This window comes from Myotis myotis, unplaced genomic scaffold, assembly GCF_014108235.1.
Source record: "Myotis myotis isolate mMyoMyo1 unplaced genomic scaffold, mMyoMyo1.p scaffold_m19_p_2, whole genome shotgun sequence".
NCBI classification, from domain to species: domain Eukaryota; kingdom Metazoa; phylum Chordata; class Mammalia; order Chiroptera; family Vespertilionidae; genus Myotis; species Myotis myotis.
Genome location: NW_023416324.1, coordinates 42,982,104 through 42,997,790, shown reverse-complemented (window position 1 = coordinate 42,997,790; position 15,687 = coordinate 42,982,104). Strand labels below are relative to the sequence as shown.

Here is a 15,687-nt window from a genome sequence, read left to right as displayed (position 1 = left end):
CCTCCATTTCTCAGCTGAGCCAAGCTCCTCTCACCACAGGGCCTTCACTCATTCGCATCTCTTCTGCTCTGCATGCATGCCTCTTGCCCAGACCCTTTGTCTGATTTATTCCCATTTCTCCTTCACAGCTCACCATAAATGTCATTTCCTGGAACAAGCCTTCTAGGATCTCCATTATATGTTTATAGCACCCTAAACAATGATCATAGGACTGTTTCATAATTTACGTAACCGATTTGTATGAATGTTTGCTTCAAATCTGCGACCGGCCCGCCCCGCCCGGGGAGGGTAAGCACTCCAAAGACAAGATTCATGTCCTTCCTAATCTGTACTAGTATTACATCATCTAGGGCAAATGCAGTGCCTGGCCAATAGTTTGTATTTAACATAGCTTTTTTTTTTTAAAAAAAATAAATGTAACAATCAATCACTTCAATAAGGAGACAGAGGTAGGAGTTTCAATTTTAGCACTGCCACTAACTAGCTATAGGATGTTTGGGGGGAAACTTCTAAGCAAATCAGTTTCCTGATCTCTTCAGTAGATTGAACTGTACGAATCCTGAACTGATATAAATTCTGGGGAACGAGGCAGACTATAAATAAAGAGATGAAGTCTAGGTGCCATTTCCTGCTCTCACCTTCTCAGGTTCTTGGACTATCTAGCACACCAGCCAAATCAAAGCAAAAGGGGGGGGGGGGACTATAAATCGATACAGAGTGCGAAGAATATACTGTATCTCTCTTTTTCTGGCAGCATTACAGATGCCTTCAGCATGCATTACTATGTTGAAAGATGGCTTTTTTTTTTTTTTTCAGGGAGTTCTATACATTTCTCAGCAGTGTGCTCATACCCAGACGTAGTCAGTCACCCCTGGGTACGGATAGCATTTTCCCCAGTGGTAACTGCCTTTCCTATCCAGTTTCCCCCATTGACAAACACAAGAAAGCTTAGCTCTAGCTTAGAGTCTAAAGTTGACAGGACATGTCTACTCAGAACCAGAGCCCCAGGGGCAGAGTATATTTGGCAGTAATTAAGCAGATGGCTCTCTCTCTTTCAAAGGTTAACAGCATTAAAAATATGACTGCACATAGATTCTTTTATTTTTTATTATTTTTTGAAATTGATTTCTGAGAAGGGAGAGGGAGAGAGACAGAAACATCAATGATGAGAGAGAGTCATCGATAGGCCTCCTCCTGCATGCCCCACACTGGGGGTGGAGCCTGCAACCCAGGCAAGTGCCCTGATCAGGAATCAAACCCTGATATAGATCAATGCTCAACCACTGAGCCACAGTGGCTGGGCTGTACATAAATTCTTATTGAGAAATCATGATTAACTAGACCTAGTTAGCTCAAATCAGCCTAATTATCCTTTTGTAATTTAATCGTTTCCTCCAAATTAGTATGACTTGAATAGCCTTTGAAGTCACTATTAATTTTTTTTTTAAGTCTCACAGAATAGAAAACCTACAATTACTCTCAATGGAGAGAAGAAAGTTGCTATTAGAAGTTACAGTCCATAATCTTTTATAATCCACTTACTAGTGAGTATTCATCCACACACCTCAGGATCAAGCAAGTAAAGAACTGAGATGGCAGCAATTTTATTTTATTTTATTTAAAAAAATATATATTTTATTGATTTTTTACAGAGAGGAAGGAAGAGGAAGAGAGTTAGAAACATTGATGAGAGACAAACATCGATCTGCTGCCTCCTTCACACCCCCTACTGGGGATGTGCCCGCAACCAAGGTACATGCCCTTGACTGGAATCGAACCTGGGACTCTTCAGTCCATAGGCCGATGCTCTATCCACTGAGCCAAACTGGTTAGGGTGGCAGCAATTTTAAAGAGAAAGAAGTAGGAGGAGGGGAACCAAAGGAGAGAAGCCATTTACACTTTAAACAAGCAGTTAACCCAGCCCTGCCCTGTGTGGTGGTTAATTTGGTGGAGCACTGTCCCATTCACCAAGAGGTTGTAAGTTCTATTCCGGGTCAGGGCACATGCCTGGGTTGCAGGCTTGAACCCCAGTAGGTGTCCTGTAGGAGACAGCCACTGGATGTTTGTTTCTCTCTCTCTTCCTCTCCCTTTCTTTTCCTCTCTTTCTAAAATTATAAAAACGTATTTAAAAACACACATAATCAGTTAACCTGAATGAATTCTGGGGACCCCTGACACCTCATATTCTATGTTCTCATAAGGAATGAAATCTGTTTGCTTTATAATTAACTTTTCTTTGCAACATAATCAACAAGTTTCGTAGGCCTCAGTGCCCCATATAGGACACAATCGGGAATTGTACTTGTTTGTTGGTGTTTTTATTATTGTCTTTGATAGCTGCTGGGAGAGAGATAATGGAGTTCTATCAGGGATAACAGTGAGAACAATTTTTCAGGGTAAGGAACTCTGTAAGTGTACGTCCTTATCATTGTACTTACTGTGCTCTATGAACATTGTGCTGTTCTTCCTCCCTTGCTAAACAAAGAGATGGGATCTGATTTCTCTGTGTCCCCAGCTTGTAACTAACAGAGTAGGTGTCCTGTAAAGGTCTGTTGAATGGAAGTGGTATAAGAAGGCAGGGAAAAGATAAAAAGCAGAACTCTTAAAACTATCCTCTGTGCTTTCCAAGCTGCTACAATGAGTAAATGACAGTGTGTTGCCTGCAGTCACCCAGTTGTCAGTATGAGCCACATTAATGGACATTTCTTTGGGGTGTCTGCCCAGCTCACAGTGATTTTCTGGATGGGCTACAGTTGCAATGTCTACACTGTGTAACACTGACACCCTGTCTCACCCTCAGTGGATGTAGGGGGCAGACTACCTGCCTCAGTTTGTGCCAACAGATTGTTTCTCCCAGGAACTCAAAATTTAGAACCCGACACACAGAGATCCGGAGGGTAGTATCTGGATAACATCAATGGAAATGATTATATATAGTATAAGGCAACTATGCGCTATTCTGAAAAGATATCTACACTTAAGACAACCTAGGCAAAAATACAGTTCTATCTATTTAAGTTCTATCAGTAAGATGTAATGTAAGCAAGATACCAAACAACTTTTAAAAATCTTGGTTTCTTAATCTATAAAATTGGAATTAATACCTTCTACTAGAATTGTTGTAAGATAATGTAAATGTCAGAGAACTAAGGCACAATAGTTAACATTTAATATGTCATGGTTCTATGATGTTCAATCTCAGATGCTGAAATTTCCAGGTGCTAAGTACTCAGTTACTCTTAATACATTCAGCCATCACCCCTTATATCCAGACATCTCCAAGTCTAATGATTACATTCTAAAGACTTCATCCTTTCATGTCTTTTCTTCTATGGTCCCCATCCTAACTCATGTACTTTTAACATTGCCTGGACTATGACAACAATGTTCCTACTTACCTGTCTCCTTTTTCTGCTTTCTCCTGGTCTCATTACATCTAAATCATTCCCTCTTAACTGTGAAGCACTTGATTGCACTCCTAGCAACCAAGCCTTAAAATACAATCTCAGTAACCCTCACATCATAGAGTTCTCTCTATTGGTGCTTGTTTTGCCTGATGTATAGTTATTTATTTGCATGTCTTGGAAGTTTTTGGAAAACTTAACTCTATGGCTTTATAAAGCATCTGACAAACAGTAGGTACTCAATAAATGTTTGAATTAAATTCATTCATGTAGACGGTGTGGCTCAGTTGGTTGGAGTATTGTCCCATACACCAAAAGGTGGTGGGTCAGCATGGATACCAGAGGCAACCAATCGATGTTCCTCTTTCACATCGATCAATGTTTCTCTCTCTCTCTCCCCTTCCCTTCCTCTCTCTCAAAAATAAATTAAATAAATAACTTGCAGTGTCTGACAAAAGAGCAAAACACAAAACACTTCAACTACACCTTGTTCTTTCACTGAAAGACTTATAAATTATTTATTATAAAACAAATAATCACAATTGCAATTTAATATGAATAGCACAGGGAACAAGTACTGAAGAAATTAAGCAAGAGTCAAGATTTCAGAGCACTTGAGAGACTCATATGGTCTACCAGATGGTCCAACAGAGATACTGGAGAGCCTTGAAATTGCAGGCATGTATCTCTACTTCCTTTCTCCCTGCAACTCCTAATAAAGTTTAGTGCTAATGGCAGGCCTCTTCCTTAAAACTTCATGTCATATATCCCATGAATTATATTTTATTGTGCATGTGAAAAGGGGCATTGAATTCTTTAATGGTTCACGAGAGTCAGAAAGATGGTTTCTTACAGTATTCAAACGACATACACAGCTGTAGTCATCTAATGGTGCCTTCTTAAAGATGGATTGCTTTTCTCCTACAAGTACATATTCAAGTATACTGGGTATGACATCCAATTCTGAAAACCTGTGGGTTTTTATACATACTTTCTAAGTGTCTTTCTCTGTGACACCTTCCCTTAGGGTCCCAAACTAGGTTAAGTTCGTCTCCTATATGTCCCCATAATATTATAGCACTTATATCACTGATCAAGGTGCCAGACTGTTTACTCTCTGCCTCCTTCTTTAGGGCAGAGATTGTGTTGCTGACTCTACAGCACCAGCACAAGTAGCACTAAACACATACTTATTGCATAAATACATGAATATTTCTTTATGAAAGTAAAACTCATGATTGTGCCCACCATCTTTTCTCCTATTTATCAAAACTAGATATAAAGAATCAAGAGCAGGGCACAAAAAGGATTTTAAAAGCAGGCATTCCCTTTGCTTATTTAGATAGACTTCTCCCAGATAGGACTCTGACAGTCACATTGATTTCAAGTCAATGTCGTCTTTTAGGGATATGGCCAGAAAATGACGGGGCACACTCTATCTCTAATTACAAAACCAAGACATATGTTTAATTGATACAGTAAAGCGGATCCCATGGTGAGTCCACTTTTACTCAAGAGGACTTGATAGCTAGCGCTAAATCCAAGGGTTTCAGTTTTATTTGGCCTCCTTAAGCCCCAGGAGTTTTTTATACAGTACATGTTTTCCACAAGTAATTAAGTAATGGAGAGTGAGTTGTTATACATGACATTTAATTTTCGATAGTGGGGGCGTGTATGACAAGAGCTGCAGGCAGGATCATTAATCTCCTTGGATCCCTACACTGCCAAACACAGAAATTCCTTCTTCATCGTATTAATAGAGCTCTCCTCCTGTACTTAAATTGGTGTGCTTGTGTAGAGAGGATATGCTGGGTAGGAAAACTCACAGAACTAAATGTGAGGTGCATAGTAAGAACCCAGGTTGTAATATCACCTCTGGATGATCCAGAGTAGAAAAATTTAGTATATCAAGGTCCCTATGTGGTTTAGGGCACAATTACGTGATTACTGGATTGTCCAATATCTAATGATGTGGGGGACAAAGAGGGATGTGTGTGAGTGATTATGTAAATCATATATACATAGCGGCAACTTACTAATTTTCTTTAATAACTCACAGACCCTTCTTGAACTATAGATCAATTAGTATCTGAATAAATACGAGTGTTAAAAGAATATGACAAGGACATGATCACACAAATGTACATTACTATAGATTAAAGGCCCTAGTTAATCAATATGTTGCTTGCAGCATATTTTAACAGCTTTCTGTGATTACTCTTAATTATACTCTTAAATTTGTGGCCAGTTCCCAATTTTATCACAATTGTCAATAAATTTTTAAAAATTGCCAAGGTATAAAAGCCAAAAATTTCTATTTATTGGAAATGCATAGAGAATCAATAATTTCAACTAGGGAAGAAAATATTGGCAAATAGCAGCACTAACTTTAAAGAAATACAACTTATAAAAATCAGTTTTTAAAGTAATAATATATATACAAATATAAACATATATATAAAACACAATACATGTTATGCAATTCATAAGTATAATTGTATCAGCTGTGCCAAGATGATTTAAGTTTTACTTCCTGAAACTTGATAACAAGTCAATATTTAACTGCTCCAATTTGATAGTTTCCAAAAGGCAAAATTGGGGTTCTTGTAACAATAGAGTGAAAGTGGTAATACATAGGCAGAAGTTGAAAGGTATATCTACATGATTAATGAGCTGGACAATCAGCCTGAAGGAGACAGGATGACATGTATGTTGGACAGCACCTGAAATGCACAGGTTACCACACAAGAATAGGGCACCCATCTGCCATTATGCCTCCATCGCTGATGTACAGAGCTGATGAGCAATATAATATTTTCTTGATTCCCTTGAGTGCTTTAAATTTTGACACTAGTTGATATTAGAATCTTATATATTTTATTGAATTGACGATTAAGTCATACTAATTAAATTCCTCTTTATACATTACTCAAACAGCACTCTACAAAAAAAAACAACAAAAAAAATAGTGTTCTCTCCTTGTTAGAATATCGGGCCCTCATTAAAAGAAAAAGAAGAAGATGGAGGAGGAAGAGGAGAAGGAGGAGGAGGAGCAGAACTAAAAGATGTTTTAGGCAGGTTTGGCTCATGTCTCTTATTCTAACATTTACCAGGAATGGTTTGATATAATGTCCGTAGCTATCTCTTTCAGTGTTTAAACATTATCATGTTAATGAAAACATTCTTAAACTGTGAATGTGCTGAACTTTAAAAAATAGTCAAGATTCTGGAAGTAGATAAAGTACATATGAAGGAGAGATTCTTCTTTTTCCTCTTCTTTCCTTCTCCAAGACCTCTTTTCTTTTACCTCCTTCCTCCCACCCTTCTCATGGTTTTCTGCCATCATCACCATCATCATCATCATCATCACCACCACCACCACCACTATGGCAGTGAACATCATTGAGCCCATATTGCCAGGCAATTCATATATATTAATATATTAGACAATTCATGAGATTGCTATAGATTTTACAGATCAGGAAACTGACCAGGCTCACACAGCCCAAGGATTAAACCCAGTTTCAAACCAAGCTAGGTGAATATAGGAGTTGTTTTTTAATTACTTATAAAGCCTTATTGTTCAATCTTGCTTTCATCACTTTAGTTAAGAGTTCTCAGTCAAATGAATAGTTTCTTCCTTTATGAAAACTGAAGTATTGGTCATGTAGTGGAGGAGAACCAAGATGGCGGCATAGGTTAACGCCGGAGTTTGCTGCTTTGAACAACTACTTCAAAAGTGAAACCAAAAAACGGAAGGGACATCACCCAGAACCACAGGAACACTGGCTGAGTGGAAGTCCTACAACAAGGAGGAAAGAGAAACGCATACGGACACTCAGGGGAGGCGCAGTGCTGAGGTCAGGTTCTGGGGTGCGGAGTGCGCGGAGCGGGCTGGCGGCGGAGGGCGCGGTTGGCGTTTTCAATCGGGAGGGAGTCGCAGACTCTGGGCTCCAGATCCGGGCGAGTCTTTGGGGACCCAGACTCAAACGGGAGAAGCGGGACTGTCTGGCTTCGGTCAGAGCGAGTGCGGCTTTCTCTCTGAGCTTTGCGGCGGGTGCTGGGACTCAGAGAGGCGGAGCCCCTGGGGACAGGACTGAGAGCCGCCATAACTGCTCTCTCCGGCCCACCCTGTTGATCCTGTGCGACCCGCCCCGCCCAAGCCCTGCACAGAGGCATTTGCCGGATAGCCTCAGGCAAACGCCAGATTAGCACCTCCCTAGAGGACAGAAGTTCTCTCACTGCTGACACAGCTGATTCTCATAGCCACTTGGCCTGGAGGTCAAACCCTCCCTGGAATTAGCTACAACAATCAAGATTTAACTATAAGACTGCGAACAAAGACCACTAGGGGGTGCACCAAGGAAGCATAACAAAATGCGGAGACAAAGAAACAGGACAAAATTGTCAATGGAAGATATAGAGTTCAGAACCACACTTTTAAGGTCTCTCAAGAACTGTTTAGAAGCCGCCGATAAACTTAATGAGATCTACAAGAAAACTAATAAGACCCTCGATCTTATATTGGGGAACCAACTAGAAATTAAGCATACACGGACTGAAATAACGAATATTATACAGACTCCCGACAGCAGACCAGAGGAGCGCAAGAATCAAGTCAATGATTTGAAATGCGAGGAAGCAAAAAACACCCAACCGGAAAAGCAAAATGAAAAAAGAATCCAAAAATGCGAGGATAGTGTAAGGAACCTCTGGGACAGCTTCAAGCGTACCAACATCAGAATTATAGGGGTGCCAGAAGATGAGAGAGAGCAAGATATTGAAAACCTATTTGAAGAAATAATGACAGAAAACTTCCCCCACCTGGTGAAAGAAATGGACTTACAGGTCCAAGAAGCGCGGAGAACCCCAAACAAAAGGAATCCAAAGAGGACCATACCAAGACACATCATAATTAAAATGCCACGAGCAAAAGATAAAGAGAGAATCTTAAAAACAGCAAGAGAAAGAAACTCAGTTACCTACAAGGGAATACCCATACGACTGTCAGCTGATTTCTCAACAGAAACTTTGCAGGCCAGAAGGGAATGGCAAGAAATATTCAAAGTGATGAATACCAAGAACCTACAACCAAGATTACTTTATCCAGCAAAGCTATCATTCAGAACTGAAGGTCAGATAAAGAGCTTCACAGATAAGGAAAAGCTAAAGGAGTTCATCACCACCAAACCAGGATTATGTGAAATGCTGAAAGGTATCCTTTAAGAAGAGGAAGAGGAAGAAAAAGGTAAAGATACAAATTATGAACAACAAATATGCATCTATCAACAAGTGAATCTAAGAATCAAGTGAATAAATAATCTGATGAACAGAATGAACTGTTGATTATAATAGAATCAGGGACATAGAAAGGGAATGGACTGACTATTCCTGGGGGGGAAAGGGGTGTGGGAGATGCCGGAAGAGACTGGACAAAAATCGTGCACCTATGGATGAGGACAGTGGGTGGGGAGTGAGGGCGGAGGGTGGGGCGGGAACTGGGAGGAGGGGAGTTATGGGGGGAAAAGAAAGAGGAACAAATGTAATAATCTGAACAATAAAGATTAATTAAAAAATAAAAATAAATAAAAAAAAAGACTCAAAAAAAAAAAAAAAAAAAAAAAAAAAAAAAAAAAACACAAAAACCTGAAGTATTAATTAATAAAATGTTGGCACACAAATTATCAGAGGTATTTACGGAATCACACAAAAAGTTGTCAGCAGTGCATACATAACTCTTGATTAAACTTAAGCTCATTTTCCTTTACAGTCTAAAAGTGGCTAGATTGTTCAGAATTATGACTACATCTTTTTTCTCCCTATAAAAATAGATATAGAGCTTCCTGAATGCCCATTATGTGCTAGGAATTATAATTTAATGATCATGCAAGGAACATCGATAATTAGATTATGTATTTTGAATATACATTGATACTTCTAAATTGCTTAAAATCACTTCCAGTCGGTAAATATTCAGTAGCATCCTCAATTATGCTTTACTATTAATTTACTGAACAAATTATTTCCTTGATACTGATCCATTCTGAATAATCAAAATTGAAATCATCAGATACTAAATTAATGGGGCTTTATTACTATTACTAATATTCTGCTCAGCTTTCTCTTCTGTATTCTAAACAACTTCAAATCATTTAATCTTTCTTTCTTGAAGGTGGAGGGTTCTATTTCCCAACTACTTAATTGCATCAAAAGATTTCCTTTGGATCCTAGTCCATTTTCTTTTTGCTCTCTTTAAAATGGGATGGCCCAGGATGGGAAGGTAACAAAGGCACAAATGCTAAAGAGGTAACAGGAACATTAACAATAGCACTGTAGCAGTCTCCACCATGTGTTGAGCACTTCAGTGCAGTCACCATTGAGTGCTATTTAAGTCTTCTCATGTTATCCTCACACAACTTTATGCAAAGTTTTTAAGGCCAAGTGGTTTGAATTCTTTACTTGCATGGACTTCTCTCAATGGACATCCTAATCTTTGTTGTTTTTTATTGACTTTAGAGAGAGGAAGAGGGAAAGAAAGAGTAAAACATCCATGTGAGAGAGAAACATCAATCAGCTGTCTCCTGCACGTGCCCCAAATGGGCACACATCCCAATTTGGGATGGAACCCAAAATCCAGGCATGTTCCCTGATCCTACACTTTTTGGTGTATGGGACGATGCTCCAACCAACTGAACCACACCAGTGAGGACCTAAACTCTTTTTTCTAAATTAATATATATTTTTTTCAATTACAGTTCACTTTTAACATTACTTTATACTGGTCTCAGGTGTACAGCACCATGGCTAGCCAATCATACACTTCACAAAGTGTTCCGCCCAATATCCCATGATCCTAAACTCCTGAGTGGCTGACCATTCCTCAAGTCTGTTCATCTTTTCACCATCTAAGTTTAATTTTGTAACCTCTGGCAAGAGGAAGGGCAAAGAAACTCAAAGAGAAGATCTGTGACTAACAGTAGGTCAAGGTGAGTAAGCCAGAGAAGGTCACCTTAACACACAAAGACATACAAGCAGAAGAAAGGAAACAAGAGTAAAAAACTGGAAGGCCAGAAAATGCTAGTGAGTGGGAGAAAAAGTTGCTAATGTAGGATTTCTTTAGGAACAAAGCAATAACACCCCCTGAGGCTGAAGTGATGGTGTGGGAAGGAATATTTTATTCACCTACAGTAGTGCCCATATCTGGGAATAAAATTACCCCTTAATCTCAGCAGTCCCCTGGGATTAGATAGGTCTTACTGACAGGTAATAGAAGAGGAAGAAGAATAATCACCATCATAAAATACCAGTTAACATTCTCATCCTTTGCTCTATGCTAGACATTCTACTGAACATTTCAAATTTTTGAAATATCACAATGAGGCAGATGCTTTATTATTCCCATTTTACAAATAACTGAGGCTCAGAAGGAAGAGAAACAGAGCAACAGTTAACATACAGGGTTAGTTATGTCACTTAAAAATAATTCAGATTTTCCTGTCATTTTAGACCAATAACAGAATCGAAGCTCATTCCACTGCCGATGAGGCAATGGTGGCTACCACCAATGAGGACTCCCCAAATCTGATTCACTTCTGCCAAAAAGGCTCAGTCAGCCAGCAGGCAAGGTGTAGGTACATATGGAGCTCCAAACACACCATGTAACTCTAGACAGCAGAGCTCACATCACCTCCCCTCTCGATTTCTCACCAGCACTCCTAATATGAAGCTTCTATAGTTCCCTGGATTCTGTTTTCCTGCCTATTCATTGATGTAGACATTAATGAGTCAGCTCCTATACCAAATGATCGTGACCGAAGTAGAAGAAGCTAGAAGATGCTATTATATTTGTAGAGAGGGAATCATATCCAGGAAGGGAAGATTTTTAAAAAATGAAATACAAATACTGGTTTCAACTACCAGTACTATCATGTGAAACAAATAATAAGAAAGCCTCATACTCAAAACAAACTAGACTTTTCTTACAGTGACAGCTACAAAAGGAAAATGTATTTTTAGGATACAGTGATTTTGTTAAACCAAAGATACAATAGTCGTACATAAATAATAACATTTCCTGAAGAGAGCTCAGATTTTATGATATATCTATCTTACCTGATGAAAACCAGTTTGATCTTAGATGGGGCAGTCTTAATAATGGCAGATGCATTCTGGTGACTTCTTCCGTACAGAATCTGATTGTTTATCTGTTTGGGACAAAATATAAAGTGTACTTGTAAAACATGCAATATGTACATTTTGTATAAAAATGTACGTATACAGTTATATGTTATACAAGAATATATCTATATACATGGAATTAAACAATACTAATTAAATCCATTCATTTCTTAAAGCATCAAGACAGCAGTAGTTGAGCTAGATGCAAAAAGTTTATGATGCATATTTCATTACCTACAGCTTTTCCAGATTCTTAAAAAATGTAGAAAACAGACCAAACTGTGGTATTCACCAGCACTCTGGAGGGCCCATTTAATATGATGCCATAAACATGTCAAGGTTATTACATAGCATAAATTTTGTTACTCCACAGGAGGAAAATATTATATCTACATTTTCAATCAAATTTTAGATCAATTGCACAGAAACATTTTATTGTAAACAATCAGTAAGCCAGCTGCTTTTATCCAAGATGTGATGGGATTTTTAACTAGATGGAATTCACCTAAATATGATCTAAAAACATTTACATTCTAAATTTTTTCATTCCAGATTTTCCCACTGATAAACTATGATGATAGCCCAAAATCAATTTTTTATTTCATCCATTGCTAATAGTTCAGTTTAGGCTTTTCTTTTTCTTTTTTAGTATGTTTTCATTGATTTTTTTAGAGAGAGAGAAAAGGAAAGGGATAGACAGAAGCATCAAAATTAATCGGCTGCCTCCTGCATGCCCCCAGCTGGGGGTGGAGCCCACAACCTAGGCGTGTGCCCAACTGGGAATCAAACCTTCGACCTCTTGTTGCTCAGGACCATGATCTACCAACTGAGCCACACCGGTTGGGCCAGTTTTGGCTTTTCTCCTCCTGCTTTTAACAAGTAATTAACGATCCATACTATACTGTCCCTGTTTATCTGAGACTAGATAATTTCTACTACTAAAGGGATGCATATATAATCTATTGTATAAGGGATAGAAAAAGGGATTTTATGCTTTTTTATAATTAGCATCTAATTTGTCTGCTCTTGATAGCTCTGAAATTTTGCATATGAACACACCTGAAAAAGGTATCATTTTTGTCACAACAGCTATAATGAGAAAGTGTATGGAAGGTATGGAAGTGAACAGTTCAAAGGATGGAATGGAAATATATATATATATATATATATATATATATATATATATATATATAATATTTTTATTGATTTCAGAGAGGAAGGGAGAGAGAAAGAGGGAGAGAAACATCAATGATGAGAGAGGCTCATGGATCAGCTGCCTCCTGCACACCCCACACTGAGGATTGAGCCCACAACCCGGCCATGTGCCCTAATCAGGAACCCAACTGTGACCTTCTGGTTCATAGGTCGACGCTCAACCCTTGGGCCACACCAGCCAGGCAAAAGATAATATTTTTAACTGTTGAAATGAAGATCAACATCACCTTGACATAGTAGCTGGGATTCATATCAAAGGCTGCTGCAAAGATTAAACTTGAACTACTTCTTCAATATGTCTCTTATTCTACCAACGTTTATTCTTCACCAAGATAATCAATATCCCAGAAGTCCACTGATCTGCAGTGTCATTTTTCTGCACCTTAGTTTCCTCTTCTTTAAAAGAAATCTAAGCACCTACTTCATAAAACTGTTGTGAGAATTTAATGATAATGCCTTTAATTTTATAGTAATCTTGTTTTTAAATTTAACTCTTTATTGTTTAAAGAACAGTATGTCTCCTTTTTCCCCCATTGACCTTTCCCCAGTCATTCCCACAGTCATGCTCTCACCCCCCTACTGTTTGTGTCCATGGGTTCTGTTTATATGCATACTTACAAGTCCTTTGGTTGATCTCTCACCCCTCTCTCCCCTGCCTTCCCTCTGAGGTTGCATAATCTTGATTACTCAAAAGATTTTTAAATTTTTATGTATTCAAAACTACTTATTTTTTTCTGTTAAAGTTTCTGCCCTTTTAATATACTTTATTAAGAAATGTGCCCACCCTCCGTATGATACTACATTAATGGATATGCGCCATTATACATTTGTCCAAACCTACAGAATGTACAAGACTAAGAATGAACCCTAATGTGAACTATGGACGTTGGGTGATTATGACATGAAATGATATGTCAATGTAGGCTCATCAGTTGCAATAAATGTACTACTCTGGAGGGGGATGTTGATAATGGGAGAGGCTGTGAATGTGTGGAGATAGACGTATATGGACAGTCTCTGTAACTTCCTCTCAATTTTGCTTCTCTAAAAAAATAAAATCTCTTTTAAAAAAGTGCCTACCCGCTAGACTACATATTTTCTTCGTGGTCTTAATTGTTTCCTTTTTAAATTTTTTTCTTGTAATTACATCTTACCTAGCTTAGTTATAAGGGAAATGGTTAAATAAATCAGGCAGTCATTAAGAATAAGGTGAAAAAACATACTTAGTGACATAGGAAATACCCAAAACGTATTAAGGGGCAAAACCTAGTTATAACATAGAATGTCTACCATGATCATTTTTGTTTTGCTAACCATATTTTTCAATATCTTTACTACAAATAAGGATCTTTACATCACAATTTTAAAATGAGATGATGTGTGGAATCTGCTTGATTCGATGGCTGGCATTCAGGTAATTATTTGCAAATATCTTCTCCACTGTGCCTGGCCTCTGCTTTCAGAAAGTCTTTCCCTAACCTTGACCTATCAAACCCTCCAGGCTTTGAGTTTTATGGCACCAGGTTTATAATAATTTTTCTTATTGCACTTACACCCTACCCGACCTGGTAAAGTCAATCCTTGTTGGGTGGTAAGCATTAGTCAGGCACACGACATTTTATTGAACTGAGCTAAACTCCTTGAGGGCAGGAACCAGTGTCCTCTTCTTTGTGTTCCCCAGCTTGTCATACATAGCTTGCATACAGTGGTGCTCAATGAAGACGTGGTGACTCATACAGCCATGAATGGAAGTGGCACTTCCACTAATCAACTGCTAGTACACTTTCTCTGAGGTGGCCTCTAGTCCTGAAAGTGACTGAGCTAAAGCTTATAAAGTATATAAAGTATCCTAATATATAAAAAACCAGGGGCTGTCACGACCGAAACAACCAGACGGATGACCGAACAGCAGGCTGTGTGGGGCAACCAGGCCGGCAGGGGGTTAGTGAGGGACGACCAAACAACTGAACAGTAGGCTGTGTGGGGTGACAAGGCCAGCAGGGGGAACAGTTGGGGGCGACCGGGCCGGCAGGGGGGCAGTTGGGGGCAATCAGGCCGGCAGGCAGAGGCAGTTAGGGGTGATCAGGCTGGCAGGCAGGTGAGCAGTTAGGAGCCAGCAGTTCTGGATTATGAGAGGGATGTCCGACTGCCGGTTTAGGCCCGATCCCCAGGAGTCTCGGATTGGAGAGGGTACAGATTGGGCTGAGGGGAACCCCACCCCCTTGCACAAATTTCATGCACCGGGCTTCTAGTAAAGTATATAAAGACTTGAGCTGTTTCACATTTATGGATATGCCTGCTTTTTAGCTGTGGTCCTCCATTTTTATAGACGAGGATACATAGTAGTATTATTTTAAGAGGAAAGCATTACAGCCCAAATGAAGAGAGCAGTTCGTTAACTTTAATTTGCCTAAAAGAAAATCTAAAGTTATGTCTTTCTGGGCACAGTTTCTGAATGTGCAGATGCTGTGGCAGTGGGAGGAGAAGGCAGCTTGCTTGCTGTTGGTGTTTTCTTCCAGGGCCGATGACTGCCGTGCTTACTACTAAGGCAGGTGCTTCCTGCCAAGGCTCAAAGGCTCTTCAGTGGAAGACTGGAACAGAACAAGAAACTCGGGGCAGAGTGAAACCTGATTTAACGGAACTAAATGGAAAAAAAAAAGCATATCTCTGGATTAAAAAAATCTAAGACAAAGCCCCTTTTCTGGCCTCAGAAATGACACTTAGCAGCTCTGAGAGGAAGATTTCATGTTTCCTTAGATCTTATACAATATAAAACAACTTCGCTGTTTAAATAAAAAGCATATAGCTTCTAATTACAAAAGTAGTTTTTATATTTCTTCATCACTAAAGGAAACACACTCCAGATGATGCATTTTGTGCATAATTAACT

The 15,687-nt window shown here is 39.0% G+C and overlaps 1 protein-coding gene across 12 annotated transcripts in view; it reads right to left on the bottom strand.

Moving 5' to 3' along the window:
• Positions 1–15,687, bottom strand: part of PATJ (PATJ crumbs cell polarity complex component) — a 309,148-nt gene that overhangs the window by 93,348 nt on the left and 200,113 nt on the right. For all 12 annotated transcript variants that reach the window (XR_004974443.1, XM_036352893.1, XM_036352882.1 and 9 more), the window contains one exon: positions 11,517–11,608. Coding sequence is in view for 11 of the 12 variants with exons in the window: in XM_036352893.1 (XP_036208786.1) it covers positions 11,517–11,608 (92 nt within the window). In the remaining variant the exon portion in view is untranslated. The remainder of the gene's footprint in view (positions 1–11,516; positions 11,609–15,687) is intronic.